This window comes from Bactrocera neohumeralis, chromosome 4, assembly GCF_024586455.1.
Source record: "Bactrocera neohumeralis isolate Rockhampton chromosome 4, APGP_CSIRO_Bneo_wtdbg2-racon-allhic-juicebox.fasta_v2, whole genome shotgun sequence".
NCBI lineage: Eukaryota > Metazoa > Arthropoda > Insecta > Diptera > Tephritidae > Bactrocera > Bactrocera neohumeralis.
The window spans coordinates 66,351,096-66,370,344 of NC_065921.1; the positions used below are offsets into that span (position 1 = coordinate 66,351,096).

A 19,249-nucleotide genomic window follows, 5' to 3' on the forward strand; every position below is an offset into this window, starting at 1 on the left:
AAATACCAGTTGAACGCAATAGGCAAATCACCTTTGCTGGCAATGCAAGTCAGTTGCACATAGTCACCCATATGACAGGGTGTGGCCGAGATGGAGAGTTTGGTCAGAAAGGGGGTTTCTTGGAATTTATTTGAATAGAGAGCATAATTCGTTAGAAGATGAAAAACGTGAAAAATTATATTTAAATTTGAAAATAAATAAGATCTCAAATATTTTAGAAACTTTTTTATACATTTTTTTTATAATTTTTTTTTTATATCTAATTTTAATTTTATTTAATGTTTTGCTTAACGGATCATATAAAACGATTAATGCATTATCAATATTTAAATCATTTTCCCTGAGCTCTTTTCAACACCCCTTATGTCACTGCAAACACTCTGCATCTGCAGTCAAGCTCGCTGCTTAAATGCTTGGTTTATTTCTAACAACGCAAGGGGATTTTAAATGATCATATTATATAAAATAAAATTTAAAATAAATCAAACTCCAGAAACTAAGTGTCGCATGCGGCTAATGAATCAACCAACGCCCTCACCCTTCACTTTCAGCACCGACCAGCGACGTGCCTCACCCGCCGCATTACTCGCGACACACGTATAATTCCCCGAATCGCCAATAGTAGTCTGACGCAGCGATAAGATCAATGTGTATTCATCGATTTTGTGATAAATCGAACGCAACAAAGGTTGACCATCCTTAAGCCAGTGTATATCGATGGGCAAATCGCCAGAGATGGCCATACACATGACGCGAACCGCCTGACCACCATTAACACCGTTTGCATTAAAGTGAAATTGTTCGAGTTGTGGAAGTTCTGGGTGTGTGGAAGTACCATAAAGTAGAGAACCGTGTAGTGCGTGGACAAAGACACAAATACATACATATGTACAACAATAAGTGCGCATTGATTTCATTGACTTGCTAAAGGTATGATCATAGGTAGGGGCTCGAAAAAATATGATAGACAAGAAGATGATTGCAGCTCAAAAGTATGCAATGATATTTTTAAAATATTTTTTTATTGGTTTTATAGTAAATTTTAAAAATTTGAATTGGCGCCTTTTAATTATTTTCATTTGTCTTTATATATTACGTTATATATGTTTATTTCGATTTCCTGATGTTTATTACAAAATTTTAATTAAAATTTGTTTTACCAAATTTAGTAAAAAACGAGGATTTACAAATTATACTCAGTACAATTTTGTACCATGAATTATATTTTCGATCACTAAGGTCAAAATTATGACATAATATTTATTTAATTTTTTTTTTAATTTCGAAACATTTTTAAAAATCCAAAAAATTTAAAAAATACAAACAATTTTAAGTTGACTATGTAAGCTTTTGCACTAGTCAAGTTTATTAAAAATTATGTCAAGACGTTTTAACATTGCATACTTTTAAGCTTGAAAGAATAGCTAAAATTTCGATATGCACACAAAGTTTATGAATCCAGCAAAAGCGACTGCGAAATTTTGAGTGAAAAACAAATTTCATAACCCCACAAACATTCAAGGACAAAACACCATTGGTATAATACAGTGAAATAATGCTCAACTAAATAACTAAATGTCATCACGCACACACAAGCATAGTCGCAAACGCTGCAGCGCCTAAAAATATGCAGCATTTTATGTTTGAACGCATCTTACGAAATGCTATGCGCTTATATTTGATTAAAATGCTCAGCTAAGCCATTCCTTGGGAAACAAAGTGCGCCCGCAGCCATTAAAAACTATTTTTGCTATACTAAGAGTATTTAAATTATAAGTAAACTGCGCTCAAATATGTACTTTTCTTATTTAAACTAAGCTAAGCTTGTACACAAACCCTTTACTGTTAAGTTCGTTGAGACTGTGGTGTGTCCGGCGTGATTTGCACCCATACACGTGTATTTGCCAGCATGTTCACCGCTTACGTTCTCAATATTCAGCGAACTGCTGCGTCTACCATGCATTAAAATCATTATGCCATCGACCAATTGGGCCGGTTCGTCATTGTAGTACCAGGTTATGTTGAATGGTGCATCGCCATGCACCACAGCGCATGTTAGTTGAAAGTAATCACCCACATACAGTGGTGAATCGACGTTGGAGGGAAGTGGTGCAAGTTTTGGTGGCACTAAATAGTGTATAAGTCATGCGACGATGAAGGTAAGGCACGGCGGATTGGGAGGGAATGGATGCAGGAAGTATATATTATGCGATATTTGTGCATAGAGGAAAGAAAAAGAGGATTCAGGAATGCCAATATTTTATTAATCGGTTATCGATAAAGGATTATTGTCATATAATAATTTACACGTTTTAGTGCCACCCAGTATTGCAAAGACGATGGACGATGTTGGATAAATGTATTGTTGGACGATTTGAAAACATAAAAATAAAACAAAAAATTAAAAACGAATGAAAAAATGTATTTCAAATCACTAACAATATGATAAATTTATTTCATAAATTCTCCCTCTTTGTACCATTGACAATCAACTGTGCCGTATAATTGGTTACACCAGCCGCATTCTTGCCATAGCATGTATAATTGCCTGCATGTGCGCCCTCTATCGATTCGATAGTCAAAGCCGAGCTGCGTGAACCCATTTTTGAAATGGTTATGCCACGCTGTTGTGCGTAGCTTTCATTCAGCGGCAAGCCATTGTAATACCAATACACCAAGAGCGGATGATCACCATGTATAATAGAGCATTGAAGTGTACAATAATCACCAGGGAAAAATGCATCCGCCCCAGAGGTGAAAGGTGCGATTTTGGGAAGTACTGTTGTTATTTTGTGGAAAAAAAAGTTTTCATATATTATATTTATTTCCCTGTTGCTAATGTTTTCTTTTTAAATTATTCACGAGTTTATCGTTATCAGTTTATCGAACTAAGACTGTGTTCACATTATTACTTCGGTTACTACAAATTACTTTTCCAAAATACGTTCTTATTGAAAAATGTTATTTACACAGACAGTTTTGCGAAAACATTGCTTCACTCTTTTTTACTACGTAGTAAATATTTAGATAACATTTTTTCTAATTTCAAAATATAATAGTAATGTAGAAAACATATTATGCATGTGCATCATTCGCCATTTTTTAACAAAAATAATACCGAAAAAAATAAAAACTAAATCATGTTGACAATTTAGTAATAGAAAACCAACAATTTTCGAAACTTTCTTATAAAATTACTGATGATCTACACTATATTTGGATATTGGCTTACGATATACGTATATGTATGTAAACAGAGTAGAAGATACTTTTAAGTGTTATAATCACAACGGTGGTTATTCCCTTGGATATTAAAAATATTTATTCTATAATTCTCCCTGAATTAATTTGCTTTACAGCGAACTTTAACTCCGTTTAATATTTGCGCTACAACGGCAATCGCTTTCGGACACATTTTTCATAATTTTTTCCAAATATTTTTTATGATTTATGTAATGATACACGTCAATTTGCAATTATATTTTATTTAGGTTTCAGAAAATTTATTATATAGTTGAACCCAGTGATATTTAAGCAAAGTGTGAACACCAGTTAATCACAACAGTTCAAACTTGAGCGCTTAACTTTCGACTCTATCAATCGTATTTATTTTTTCATAGTTATGTTCGTTGAACGCAGTGATTTTATTTCAAATATACGATCATTTCTAGAATTATGTTTTTAGTTTTAAAATAGTGCGGCATTGACACAGTCCGTGTGCTATTTTTATGCTCAACATGCAATTTTTAGTTTTTAATAGGATCAGTTAGGCAGAGGCAGCAACAATTTGCGAATATTCAGACAGCTTTTATTCAGCACACAGACACAAAATATAACAGCATTCTTTGCATAGAAACAAGTGTTAGGGCTAACTTTTTAGTGCATAAGAAGAAGAGTAGTGAAAAATTCCGAATACGTGTATATGCCGGCAGCTTCAAATTTTTTTATCCAAACTAATGAAATATTCAAGCTATCAAATATATTATTATTTATTCCCACAATACTTTTGTTAGTTTTTTTTTTTTGAGAAAAATTTTGTTTACATAAATGTTTTTTAATTCTAACCATAAACATTCAACTCAGTAGAATAACTCTGCACGCCCGCGCGATTGCTTGCATTGCAAGTGAAATTTCCAGCATGTTGATGATCGACAGATTCAATTGTCAGCACACTGCTGCGACGACTGACTGTCATTGTCGAAATGCCCAACGCTTCACTAACAAGCTCACCGTTGAGCGTCCATACAATCACAATCGGTAAGTCGCCAGTGGGCACTGAGCAATGCAATGTCAGATATTGACCTGTCTGTGCGGGGCCCTCCTCGAAAGCAAAGGGTATGATGCGTGGTAAAACTAAAAGCGGATACACGAGTATAAAGAAGGAAAAGAAGGCATAGATAGCAATAAATAGAGAAGAAATTAAAATTATTTTTAAATACTGATACAATTGAAATCAAAATAATAAATACAAAATCAACGCTCACAAATTAAAGAAAATAATACTTCTTTATATAATTATTTTCATGATTTTTATTCTTTGAATAACCTATAACTTTAAGTTGCGCGCCATAGCTCGCTTTGCCCGCCTCATTCGAGCCGTGACAGCTGTAATTTCCCGCATGTCGCGCGCTTACATTCTCTATGGTGAGTACACTACTGCGGCGCCCCAATTTCGAAATCAATATATCCTGGTCGTCGTCATTGACCAGCGGTTGATTGTTAAAGGTCCAACGTATGTTGAGTGGTAGATCACCCTCGGTTATTGTGCACTGATAGGTGATGTATTGGCCGAGATGTACGGCTTGATTGCCGCTGGAGAAGGGAGAGATTTGTGGCGGCACTTTGTAACGCGCGGAATGGGTGTAGAAGAGGTAACGAAAGGAAAATAAGGTAGACAATTGCGGTTTGGGGAAAAAATATAGAAGGAAAAGAAATTGTTAACTTTTTGATGAAAACGTAAAAACAGCTTCCTAGCATAAAAAGTTTTAGCAGATATTCTTAAACTACTGATATTGTCTTATTCTTCAACGCCCACCATTTACAATCAACGCTGCCGTATATACCGTTATCTGCGCCTCATTACGCGCCTTACATGTGTAATTGCCAGCATTATTGCCATTCACTGAATCGATGGTTAAAACATTTACTTTCTTGCCAATTTTCGATGTGGTAACACCCAAATAATCGTTTATCGGATAATCGTTGAATAGCCAAGTGATATCGACCGGTAAATCACCTTTAGAAATAGTGCATTGTACGGTCACCGAGTCGCCGAAATTTGCAGGTTCCTCGCCAAAATCGAAAGGTGTGATTTTTGGTGGTACTACATTGTTAAAAAGTATAGAAATCAGACATCATGTATTGATGCTCTTAGCGCGCAATTATTTATTTTAATTTTTATTGTCGGACAAATAGTTCAAGATAACGGTTTCAAAAAATACTTCAATCCAGCAGTTTATATAATTTACTTTTTCCAACGTCCGTCAAAATTTATTAAAACTTCATTTCACTTCAGCAACTTATGTTGTATAGACTCGGAGAAGAAAGGCATCAAATACAAAAATTAACCAAACATGTGTAAAGTGTTTCCGAGTTCAGTTATTTTATATTCCAAAAATACTATTCAGACAAAAATATTTTTTAATTAGAGTATTCTGTATAACCTGACATATAGACAGTAATGTATTATTTTCAGTAGGTTTCAGCCTATAAATATTGTAAGCAACAGGCTCGATAGAAAACTTTCAGCTTAAACCAATACAACAGGGCCCTTTTCACAGCATAACTACATTACCAATGCAATTCAGCGCATGAATTATATATGCAAGGCTTTAAGAAAACATATAAATTTTAAAAGCAGTTCCAAAAAAGCAATTTTTAATAAATTCAGCACAGTGTAAACATCAAAGCATATAGTAACCACACTAATAATTTACGGCATGCTCTTAGGATTTCGGATATTGTTTGAATAAAGTAGGTCGTTTAGGTAAAGGACAAAGTATTTCAACAAAAGTTGAGAAATTAAATATTACAACCAAATTTGCGTATGTTTAAATATATTTTTCATCCAATACTACCATTCACAATCAATTGTGCAGTATAACTGCTCGCCGCCCATAGATTTTTAGCTTTGCATGTATAGTTGCCAACATGACGCGCATTTACTGAATCTATCATCAATACACTCAAACGTTTGCCCATTTTTGTGGCGGTAATACCAGAATAAGAATTCAGCGGGTAATCATTAAATAGCCATTCAATATCTAGTGGCAAATCACCCGATGAAACGAGACAATTAATTGAGACGGAGTCTTCAAAATTAGCAGGTGCTTCCCCAAAGTCGAAATGCGCTATTTTTGGGGCCACTGGAAATGTTGTAATATTTTATTCAGCAAATGTGTAATAATCAATTAAGTGTAATGTATGGTTGTAGATGGGTAAGGGTTGAGTACGTGATTGTTTCGTGTTGTAGTGTAATGTAAACAGGTCTTACACAAAAATTCAAATATAAACAAGGAAAAGAAAGTACTGAAAATTATACGCAAGATACTCAGCGCTATTCAGCACAATTCAGCGGATTAAAAATGTAACTAATTTACACAAATATACCATTCACTACTAATTCAGCTGTGTAATTCACCGCGGCTGCATGATTTTTCGCCTTACAAGTATATTTTCCCGCATGCCTAGCGTGCACATTATCAATAGTCAATATATTCGTACGTTTGCCACTTTTCATAACCGATACACCGGAGTATGAACTAATTGCGTAATCATTGAACAACCACTCTATATCGATGGGTAAATCACCGGAAGAAATAAGGCAAGTAACCGACACTGAGTCCTCAACGTTTGCCGGTTCCTCACCAAAATCGAAAGGTGTTATTTTTGGAGGAACTTGTTTGGGATTTAAAAAGTTAAGAAAAAATTAAAATATGTTTTTTGTGTAAGCGTTTTAAAAATTTTGACAATAATATATAAAATGTAAACTAAATAGCAATATATTGTTATGCGGTAACCGTTGACAATCAGCTGTGCTGAGTACGCATCCATGGCTGCTTTATTACGCGCTTTGCAAGTATAATTGCCCGCGTGTCCCGCGTGCACTGAGTCTATAGTTAACAAACTTGTACGCTTGCCACCTTTGATCACATTTACACCGGCGAAATAATTAACCGGTTCACCATTGAATAACCATTCGATGTCTAACGGCATATCACCAGAGGAAATGAGGCAATTCACCGAGACAGAGTCCTCAAAGCTGGCTGGAACTTCACCAAAGTCGAAAGGTACGATTTTAGGCGCGACTAGGGATGGTAGGAAGTGTGTAGGCATGTATATCAATTAATGAAAATAATACTTAGTATCTTTTTAAAAGCAAAGATTTATATACATATTTTAATTTTCAGAGGACCAAATGAGGTAAAAACACAAAAAATAAACACCACAAACTCTATAAAGTTGTACTCAGCGCTACTTAAATTGACATCATGAAATAATATATACCATTAACCACCAAGTCAGCTGTGTAATTTACAGCTGCAGCATAATTCTTCGCTTTACAACTGTATTTGCCGGCATGTCTGGCATGCACATTGTCTATGGTCAACATACTGGTACGTTTACCACCCTTCAATACAGTTATACCCGAGTACGAACTTATAGCATAGTCATTGAACAGCCATTCGATATCAATGGGTAAATCACCAGAAGAAATAAGGCAAGTTATAGAAACAGAGTCTTCAACATTCGCCGGTTCCTCACCGAAGTCGAAGGGTGTAATTTTAGGAGGCACTTATGTATGAGAAAATGCAGGATATGAAGAAAATTAATACGTAAAAATTCTTTGTAAATAATTTTAAAGTTGTAAGCACATACAAATTAAAAATAATATTTGGCTGAATAGTAAGAATTTCTTTTTAAATAACCGTTAACAATCAACTGTGCTGAGTACTCATCCGTAGCTGCCTTATTACGCGCTTTACAGCTATAGTTTCCCGCATGTCCTGCATGTACTGAGTCGATACTGAGTAAGCTAATACGCTTGCCACCGCGCATAACGTTAACACCCGCAAAATAGTTTACGGGTTCGCCATTAAAGAGCCATTCTATATCGATTGGCATATCTCCAGAAGAAATTAAGCAATTTACCGAAACTGAGTCCTCAAAGTTCGCTGGTTTGTCACCAAAATCGAATGGCACAATTTTTGGTGGTGCTGAATAAAATTTTTTGTAAATAAAAATGTTCTTAGTTTGTTAAATTTTTTTAAGAAAGAGCCACTAGCGCAAATCCGTATATTCATAAACTCGAATATGATATTCCGAAGTCAGCAACAGTTTTTCGTAAAATATTTTGTAAGCATTTACTTTCAGATATTTTATTACGCTCAATTGACTATTTTAATGTAAAACAGCTCTCATTTTGCAACAGTTTTCAAACAAACATGTCAGCACTCCTCTACATTTATGAAAAGGATATATATTAAATCAAAAACCACATAAAAACTACAGAAAGCGTAACTTAAAGTAAATTCAGCGGGAAAACTCAAAGAAAAAATACCATTAACAATCAATTCCGCTGTATACTCCACAGCAGCTGCATCATTGCGCGCTTTACATGTATAGTTGCCAGCATGGCCGGCATGTACGGAGTCTATAGTCAGTATACTAGCCTTTTTGCCACCTTCACTATAGACACCCCAGTATAAATGTTTATTGGCTGGCCATTAAAGAGCCAAGTGATATCCATTGGTAAATCACCCAAATATATGAGACAATTTACGGAGACTGATTCTTCGAAATTCACCGCGTGATCGCCAAAATCGAAATGCGCAATTTTCGGGGGAACTAAAAGTAAGTGGTGTGTTTGAGGAATTGTGAAAAAATTAATGACGAAAAATTACAATATTAAAGAAAGTTTAAAATTTTATCATCTTAGATTACTAAATGCAAAACAAATACCGTTCACCACCAATTCAGCGGTATAATTTACGGATGTTGCCTTATTGGCGGCCACACATGTATAGTTGCCAGCATGATGACCACGCACATAATCGATGGAGAGCGCGCTTATCTTTTTACCTAGTTTCACCATTGAAACATCGTAGACATTGTCGTTGATTTGGCGACCATTAAAAAGCCAAGCAAAGCTTACAGGAAAATCACCAGAAGTTACCAAGCATTGCACACTAGCAGATTCGCCAAAATTCGAGGGTTCTTCGCCGAAATCAAAATTTGCGATTTTAGGCGGCACTTAAACAGGAATGGTGGGAAGGTTAAGTGTAGGAAAAGGTGCAAAGATTATTTTTGAAAACGTAAAACTTAAATACTTATGTATATTATAAAAATGTATATTGAGCGCAATCCGCACCGTTAACACGCAATTCAGCGGTGTGATTAACGCGTCCAGCACGATTTTCAGCTATGCAGCTATAGTTTCCAGTATGTTTGGCCGACACAGATTCAATTGTGAGTTCACTAATGCGTTTACCACGTTTCGTTGTAATAATTTCAAGATAATCCTCGAATGGTTTACCATTCAGAGTCCATGTAATGCGAACTGGTAAATCGCCCCCGGCAATGGTACACTGTATATTAACAAACTCGCCGAAACTCATTGATTCTTCGCTAAATGAAAATGGGCTGATTTTGGGTGGTACTGAACAAATAAATCAGTAAAAAATCTAATAAGCTTGCGTCATATAGTTTTAAGATGTTTCCAAATATTTATTTTTAATAAAAATATTTCAACCTCTAGTGTAGTTTTGAATTATTTTGTTACCATAATTAGTGTCAAAATCAGTTTTCGCAACACGAAATTTGTGCTTAAAAATTACTATTCAGCGACATTTCCAACAACTCCTCTTTTATGCAGTAAATAAAATTTATACCTAACAGTATTAAGAATTCTTCACTTCCGTCTCTTTGCATTTCCCTAAAAAAAATTCATATGTATTCAGCACACAACGAATAATATCACAGTTACACAGCAAAAGTGTATTAGGAAGGGATTAAGCTAATTTAAACCACTATATCTACCATGACTCGCTACAAATTAAATATCTTTCGTTTTAAAAGTATGCGTTCGCACAAACCATTCACAATCAATTCAGCTGAGTGCTCAGCTCGACCGGCTGAATTGCTTGCAATGCAAGTATAATTGCCCGCATGTTTCGCCTCGATTGCATCGATCATTAAATTGTGTATACGTTGTCCACGTTTCTCAGTCAAAATCTCCAGTTCCGGCAATAACGGGTGTCTGTTCAAAGTCCATATTACAGAGACAGGTAGATCACCACCCGAAATAGTGCAATGTACTGAAACAGGCTCGCCAAAGTTCATGGGTTCGTCACCAAAAGAGAAGGGCGTAATTTTCGGTGGTACTTAAGTCAAAATTTTCGGGAAAGGATAATAACGAAAGAAAAAAAGAGAAAACAAAAAATGTTACTTTCAAACTCTTACACCAACCATTAACTATTAAGCGAGCTGTATGCGCGGTTATGCCCGCTTTATTTTGAGCATGACACGAATAAAAGCCGGCGTGATGCGCAGCCACTGATTCAATGGATAAAACATTGATACGCTTGCCAATACGCGAAAAGGATATATCGTGGTATCTATCGATCGTGGCGTTATTCAGCAACCAGGTAACATTGATGGGTAGGTCACCGCCGAGTATGGTGCACTGTATAGAAGCGGGTTCGCCGTAGTTGAGAGGCTCTTCACCAAAATCGAATGGTGCAATTTTCGGAGCGACTTTTTGTAGGAAAATAAACAAAACTTTTTGTAAGCGCATGCAGAAATAAATTACACTTCTTAACAAACATAATTTGTGCGACAAAAAATTATGTTTTATGTATATAAAGACAATTCAGCACACTTCTCAATAAGTTGATGCATCCAACATTTCAAGAAATTCTTAATAAAGTAACAACCGATACGCTGACTGACTGCTGACACAATTCAGCGCGGCCAAAACAAAATTTTAGATTATAATAAAACTTTAATCGATACGCAGGAGGGAAGTTTCTTAATTTAATAAAAAGAAAGAATTATAAAACTCTAAAATGATCATATCCAATTTAGTTCTGCTTTCTTAATAGATATAAAACAAACCATTCACAACCAAACGCGCTGCATGCTCAGTAATGCCGGCTTTATTATGCGCGCGACATGAATAGTTGCCCGCATGATGTGCCGCGACTGCTTCGATGGTCAACACATTTACGCGCTTGCCAATACGCGATAACGATATGTCATGGAAGCTATCAATAGCAGCGTTATTCAGCAACCATGTAACGTTGATGGGTAGATCACCGCCTAGTATGGTGCACTGTATGGAGGCGGGTTCACCGTAGTTGAGCGGTTCTTCACCAAAATCGAATGGTGCGATTTTCGGAGCAACTTTTGCAATGAAATCATAATAAAAATTAAACATTTTTTTTTTGACTTTTAAGCTTAGCCAATTTGAAATAAAAAAGGGTCAATGCTTTGACAAAAAAAAAAAAAATAGCTGTATACTATTTGTATTAGATATGCTTGAACAACTTATACAAAATTGTAAGCACAGCTTTCATTATATAAGCAATTTTAAGTAGTTCTAAAACTAGTTAAGATTTTTCGCGCTGAATACAGTTTCAACGCATTCAGCACGGATTTCACCAGTTACGTGACATGTGAGGTGGATTGGGTTTAAGGTTTAAATTAAAATAATGTTGAATACTCTAACAAAGTAACAGTAATTTCAAGTTTTTGCAAACCATTCACAATCAACGGTGTCGTATATTCAGCCTTTCCCGCCCAATTTTCAGCGACGCAAGTGTAATTTCCCGCATGATCAGCTGTCACGCTTTCTATGGCCAGAGCATGTGTATGTCTTGTGAATTTTGTAGTTGCTATATTCAAATGGGCAGGCAAATGATAATCATTCAGCAACCACTTAACACTCATTGGCCAATCACCACCGGCAATGGTGCATTGTATAGACGCGGGTTCACCGAAGTTCAAGGGTTCTTCGCCGAATTGAAATGGTGTTATACGCGGCGGCACTGAGGGATTTTAGTAACAGTATGTGTGCGAGAGAATATAATATATGTTTCTTGTAGTTTAGTAACATCAAATGGAAAGTTTGGGTTGTAGAGATAAGATTTGTTAGATAATGTGGTGAAGTGTAATTTGTTATGTACGTTTTACATAGTTACAGTTACTCTCAAATATACATAGTGCATATAAATAGGAGCTCAACAGCCAGTATATCTTCATAATATATTTATAAGCAGAGGAGTTTAGTACTTTTGAACACCGCAACCGATCCCACCAATATTATATGCAATTGAAAAAAAAAATCCACAATGATTGTTAGTCATTTAAGATAGGCGTTGATGAATCGTGTATTCATATATATTATACCATTCACGGTAATATTTGTGCTGTACGTCGTTGAGCCAGCCGCATTACTGGCCGTACAAGTGTAGGTGCCAGTGTGTGCTGGTGTGGCACGCGGTATCGATAACACACTCGATTTGATACTAAAGCGATTTGTACGCATTATCGGTTGGAGTGTGTCGTATCGCGCGTCACCAGCGGCGCGTTCAAAGCTCCAGTTGATTTTGATTGGACGATCTCCTTTCTGTATTTGACAGAGCAAATCGATGGAGTCGCCTGTGTTGATTATGTCGTCGTAACTGAAGGGTGTGATTTGTGGAAGGACTAAAGAATAAATTTGCAAAATTTAGAATAACGGTTTTAAAAATTACAGTCCGTAAACAACAAATATATCGTATTATGTTTTGTCGGCAAATTATTATTCAGCTCAATTTAGTTGAATTCAGCAAAAATTTAATCAATAATTATACTATATTAAAACGAATTCAGCTATGAGAGCTTGTATAATAATTAAATTTTACACTTCTGCTTTAAATTATGATTCAAAAGAAATTGTGTAATTTTTGCTACATTCAGTTTAATTCAGCGCGGTACAATTCAGCTCTAATATTTTCTTTCTAATCATGAACTATGAAATTTGGCACGATTCAATTAATTTTCACTATTCAGCGCAATTGATTTTTTCTACTATTCGGTTTAATTCAGCGGCATTCAATTTGCGTATTTAAAAAAAAATATACAAAAATTATTAAGATACGTTCAATTTACGCTTTTGCCTTAATTCAGCGCAATTTAAAGTTTGCTAATATTTTATTTCCGAATTAGTATTGAGTTGAACAGCTTTTATTTTTATCTTAAAAAACACACTGAGCCATACTTAAACACTTACACACATTTTTCAACTTAATTCTTGTGCTTTCTGAGTGTTTGTGGATGAACGTATAAATTACAACAACGAAAAGGATAATAAACATACATAAAGATTTCGAAATAAATATGCTGAAATGTCTTCATCTTAAGCAAATACCATTAACCAGCAATTCAGCAGTGTAAGCACTCTGGCCCGCTTTATTGCTAGCCACACACGTATAATTGCCCGAATTTGCAGCTTTCACCGATTCCACTGTCAATAAGCTAATGCGATCACCAATCTTGCTAGCCAACACACCCATATGCGAAAACAATGGCAACTCATTATGGGTCCAACGTATCTTCAACGGCAAATCACCCTTTGCCACATGACAAGTCAGCTGTACGCTGTCCCCCTCATTGGCTTCAGCATCGAAGTTAAAAGGATGTATAGCGGGTAGTACTACATATGTACAAACATACATAAAAGAGGGAGGATGGGTTGTAAGCCGGCAAGCGATAGTGAATAGGAAGCGTAGGAAAAATACAAATGTTTTATTTTTTATATACAACAACTTATACATAAATACGAGTATAAACCAATTATGTAGTTAGTAGCAAACAATAATCGATTTTTCTATGTTTAACAATTTTTTTTTTAATAACCATTGACTTGTAACTCGGTTTGATAGGAACTCACGCCCGCGCGATTCGTTGCTATACACGCGTAAACGCCACGATGTTCGGCGGCAATATAATCGATATTCAATGTACTCGATTTTGTCGACATGCGACCGATAATAATTTCGTAATCGCCAGTTTTTAACGTTTGATTATTCAGCGTCCATGTAATATTAATGGGTAGATCACCTTTGGTGACCGAACATTGCACACCCAGAGAATCACCAGAATTTGTGGCTTCATCACCAAATGAGAAGGGCATAATTTGTGGTGGCACTGTATGGCAAAAGAGGAAGAGTTTTGTGTGACAGTGTACAAAAGGCAAGGAAACTTTGTTTAAAATTAAAATTTTCCAAAATTAAAAGTAATTTAAAACTTCTACATTAATTGAGCTAATATTCAGCGCAGCCACCATTCACTAGTAATTCAGCTATTTGCTCTGCGCTGCCCGCCGCATTGCTCGCAATACATTTATAGGTGCCACGATGATGTCCGTTGATGGCATCGATGCTGAGCGAACTTAATTTTGGTGACATTTTAATAATACGTATGCCCGCGTGTTCATTTGTGATCAGTTGTCCATTCAGCGTCCAGTGGAGTTGTAGTGGCGTATCGCCTTTGAAGACCATGCACTGTACAGCGGTGCTATCGCCGTAATTTGAGGGTTCCTCGCCAAAACTGAACGGCATGACTTGTGGCGCGACTGATAAAAATGTTTGGTCCATACAAAAGATGTACACATTGCAATTTTTGTATAAACACATAAAATAAATTATTATTGGGAATTTAAAAATTTTTAATTTAATATTTTTGCATTCACTTAGCTTTGGAAACTTTAAAACACCAATAAGTTTTCTTTCATGTACCTAATTAGTATGAAAAAAAATGGCAAAACAGTTGAGAATTAAAATATATTTACATATTTTATATGCAATTCAGCACACATTTTCGACGATCATAAAACAATTGTACGACGAATTCAGCAAATGTGCACGCAAAAAATTCGAAAGCGTTTTCATATCACTACAGTACTACAAAATGCCTATTCAGCGTGTATGCGAAACTACAATTAATTATTGCAAGCGTATTCTCAAGCAAAACAAACCGTTAACTTGTAATTCAGCTACGTATTCACTGGTTCCCGCCTCATTTGTTGCGATACATTTATATGTACCGCGATGCAACGCTGCCAGTGAGTCGATATTCAGCGAACTGGTACGTTTATTTAGGCGTATTAAAGAAAACCCATTTTCACCATTCACAATAGGCGCCGAATTCAGCGACCAACGTATTTTAATAGGCAAATCACCTTTGGGTACGACACAAGTAGCGCTTGCAATTTCACCCATGTCAGCAGTATCTTCTCCAAAGGAAAACGGTAAAACTTGTGGTGGTACTTTAATTTAAAGAAACGATAAACGTTAAACAACAAAAACACTACAACAAATAAATATCAAACTAAATATTTTAAATATGTTTTTCTATAAATGTGTGCTTGCACAAACCATTCACATGCAATTCAGCACTATATTCAGCACTGCCCGCCTTGTTTGATGCAATGCACTTATAAATGCCGCGATGACGCGCTTCCAACGAATCAATATTAAGCGAGCTGGTGCGTGGATTCATACGCGATAGCGTAAAACCATGTTCGCCAGTTATAATAGGCGCTGAATTTAAGGTCCAACGTATTTCTATGGGGAGGTCACCCTTTGGAATTAGGCAAAACACGGCGGCAATCTCGCCAGTATTCACAGGCTCCTCACCAAAATCGAACGGTTGTATTTGGGGTGACACTTGATTCAAATTTAAGGATAATGGAATAATATGGAATAGATACGACATAAACTAAAAACAAAACACAATTTTTAAATATAATAATATAACTGCACTATTTACACTAATTACTAAGAAATATCGATTTTCAAACAAACCGTTCACTTCTAAAACTGCAACATATTCTGCATAACCCGCTGAATTGTTCGCTAAGCACTTATAAGTGCCGCGATGCATTGCTTCGAGTGAGTCTACATTCAGTGAACTCGTGCGTTTGTTCATTTTAAATATGTTAAAACCATTTTCACCGTTTACAATAAGCGCTGAATTCAATGTCCAGTAGATGTCGAGTGGCAAATCGCCTTTTGGCACGACGCAAGTAACACTAGCGACCTCGCCGCGATTAAGTGGTTCGTCACCGAAACTGAACGGGCTAATTTGTGGTGCAACTATGGGCAGAAACACAGAAAATGTATATTCAGCTTTGCTGAATTTGAACAACAAAGCGAAACTGAAATAGCCTGATCAGTAACCTAACATTGTGGGAATCTCGAGTACATTTAAGCAGCGAAACCCAAAAAAAATTAAAAATTGGAACCTTAAATAAGGAAAAAATTTTTTCTGAACATTTGAATTTTCATTGGGCGCATTTAAATATTCTCGTTTACAACAGCACAATTTGATTGCTATTCAGCGCAGATTTGGCTCCTCTTGTTTTGAAAAAATCACTACTAACACACTACACCAACACCAAACGTATCGAATATGCAGCTTCTTTGTGAATTTATAAAATAGTTGGGTGTAGAAAACAAGCTTCAAAATCAAGCGCGTGAATACTTTGTAATTCAGCACAGAGATTTAGCGTTGAAAAAGCTAATAAGGGATTAGTATTATGTATACATATTTATATTTACTTATTAAATTACAAAAATAAATTTTTTTATTAAACGCACCATTAACATGTAATTCAGCCGCATATTCAGCAAGTCCGGCCAAATTCATAGCTATGCAACGATATATGCCGCGATGTTTGGCCTCTAATGAATCAACACTTAAGTAGCTTGTACGCGCATTCAATTTCATAATAGTGAAACCATCAACGCCTGATGTTATAGGCTCATTATTGATGGTCCAATATATATCGAGCGGTAAGTCGCCCTTCAGAACTACGCAATTAATGCTGATAATGTCGCCCATATTAACCACTTCGGCGGGAAAACTAAAAGGCAGCACGTGTGGAGGAACTGCGTGGGATTTGAGTTAAATTAAATTTGATTTAGCGCTAATTCTGCAAATTTTTAATGTTTCTTTTTAAATTTGGCATTAAATTTCAATTACAGGCTTGAATTATCGAATTCAAAAACCACAGCAGACGTTGCCCGAAATATTAGTGAATTAGAATTTGCAAAAAGAAAAAGTACTAATCAAATTTATTTTCAGCGCCAATTCAGCACATATCACTTTGTACCTATGATTAATTACACACTGCACCAACACCAAATTTGTCGATATACTCGTTTATTATTTCATATTTGCCGAAAGTGGTATAAAAGTTGTGTTTCTAGAAGAATTAAGCGACAGCTCAGTGTAATGCAGCACTTTTATGTGGCGAATATAATACTACGTTTGCAATATTTGTTAGTAAAATTACGTTAACTATTTATGGAGGTATAATTTTGTCGGCCACGCACCATTAACCTGCAATTCAGCAGCATATTCAGCAAGTCCAGCTAAATTTACAGCTATGCAACGATAAGTACCACGATGTTTAGCCTCCAATGAGTCAACGCTCATGTAACTGGTGCGCGCATTCAATTTCATTATATTAATACTATCGACTCCGTTAGAAATTGGTTCGTTATTGAGCGTCCAGAAAATATCGAGCGGCAAATCGCCTTTTAAGATCATACATGTAGCGCTTATCATATCGCCCATATTAACAACCTCAACGGGAAAACTAAAAGGTAATATGTGTGGCGGAACTAAACAGAAAAAGGACATACAGTATTTGCTCAAAATGAGTTTTGGGAGTTCAGGAAAAATTAACTAAAAAAGAAATTAAATGGTTTGAAATTTTGTAAGCGCTTATATTGCTGACAAACCATTAACATGTAATTCAGCTGAATATTCTGCAAAGCCCGCTTTATTATTCGCTATACACTTATAAAGGCCACGATGTTTTGCCTCAAGTGTGTTAATACTCAGTGAACTTGTGCGTGGATTCATGCGCATCAAAGTGAACCCTTCTTCGCCGTTGATAATTGGTGCCGAATTCAAAGTCCAGCGGATATTCAGCGGCAAGTCACCCTTAGTAACCATACACTGTGCGCCAGCCATTTCACCGAAATTCAGAGCCTCATCACCAAAACTGAATTGCATGATTTGAGGCGGAACTAACGGAGTGTTAGGTTGAGGAATGAAGCAAGAAAATTAAAATTTAGAGCGCTAAAATTATTCAAAAAAAACAAATTTAACAAAAATTATATAATCCTTTACAACATTTTATGTATATTTAAGACCTATTTTGTACCATTAACTTTCAAATCGGACGCATAAAAGCTCGACCCCGCCTTATTTTCCGCAATACATTTGTATAATCCACGATGATGCTCCTCAACGGCAGCGATATTCAGCACACTTGTTTTTGGCGACAGTTTCAATATCGTTATGCCCTCTTCCCCGTTAATAATGGGTCTTGAATTCAGCGTCCATTTAATGTTAATTGGTATATCACCCTTTTGAATCATACACTGCACGCCAGCATTTTCGCCATTATTTATGGGTTCGTCGCCAAAAGAAAATGGCATAATGGAGGGAGGAACTGATAAGGGGAGGAAACTTTAAGCGTATAAGAAAGCAATAAAATAAACTACAACATTGACTACAGAATCAGCTAAAACTCAAAACTTTATACCATTAACTTTCAAATCGGCGACGTAAGAGTCGGTGCCGGCTTTATTTTCAGCGATACATTTGAAAATTCCACGATGATGTTCCTCTACGGAGGCAATATTCAGAACGCTACTTTTCGGCGACAACTTAAGTATAGCTAAACCCTCTTCGCCGTTTATAACCGGCCTAGAGTTGAGAGTCCACTTAATCGTAATGGGTACATCACCCTTCTGTATCATACACTGTACGCCGGCGCTCTCGCCAGTGTTGACAGGCTCCTCCGCAAAGGAGAAAGGCACTATGGAGGGAGGAACTGATGGCGGAAGGAGAAAATTATTACTTGTGAAAACCAAAACAAGAAACAGCAGAACGGAATGTAAAACTTGGGGAAAAAATTAAGAAAACAATTCCAAATGACTTGCTGAAACCAACAACTACCATTGACAAGTAACCACGATGCATGTTCAACACTGCCAGCCGCATTGCTCGCCACACAGCTATAATTGCCGGCATGACGCGATCTCACCGATTCTATATTCAACATACTAATACGTTGACCGCTACGTGTTATCCACCACGCCATCGTTGGAACCGAAGAGTCGAAAACCGTTAAAACGCCAGAAGATGTCCAAAGGTAAATCACCCTTGGTTACGGCGCAATTGACAG

The 19,249-nt window shown here is 36.2% G+C and overlaps 1 protein-coding gene across 2 annotated transcripts in view; it reads right to left on the bottom strand.

Moving 5' to 3' along the window:
* The window catches only part of LOC126757001 (cell adhesion molecule Dscam2), a 169,031-nt gene that overhangs the window by 35,704 nt on the left and 114,078 nt on the right, over positions 1-19,249 (bottom strand). For both annotated transcript variants that reach the window (XR_007666670.1, XM_050470543.1), the window contains one exon: positions 12,409-12,708. Coding sequence is in view for 1 of the 2 variants with exons in the window: in XM_050470543.1 (XP_050326500.1) it covers positions 12,409-12,708 (300 nt within the window). In the remaining variant the exon portion in view is untranslated. The remainder of the gene's footprint in view (positions 1-12,408; positions 12,709-19,249) is intronic.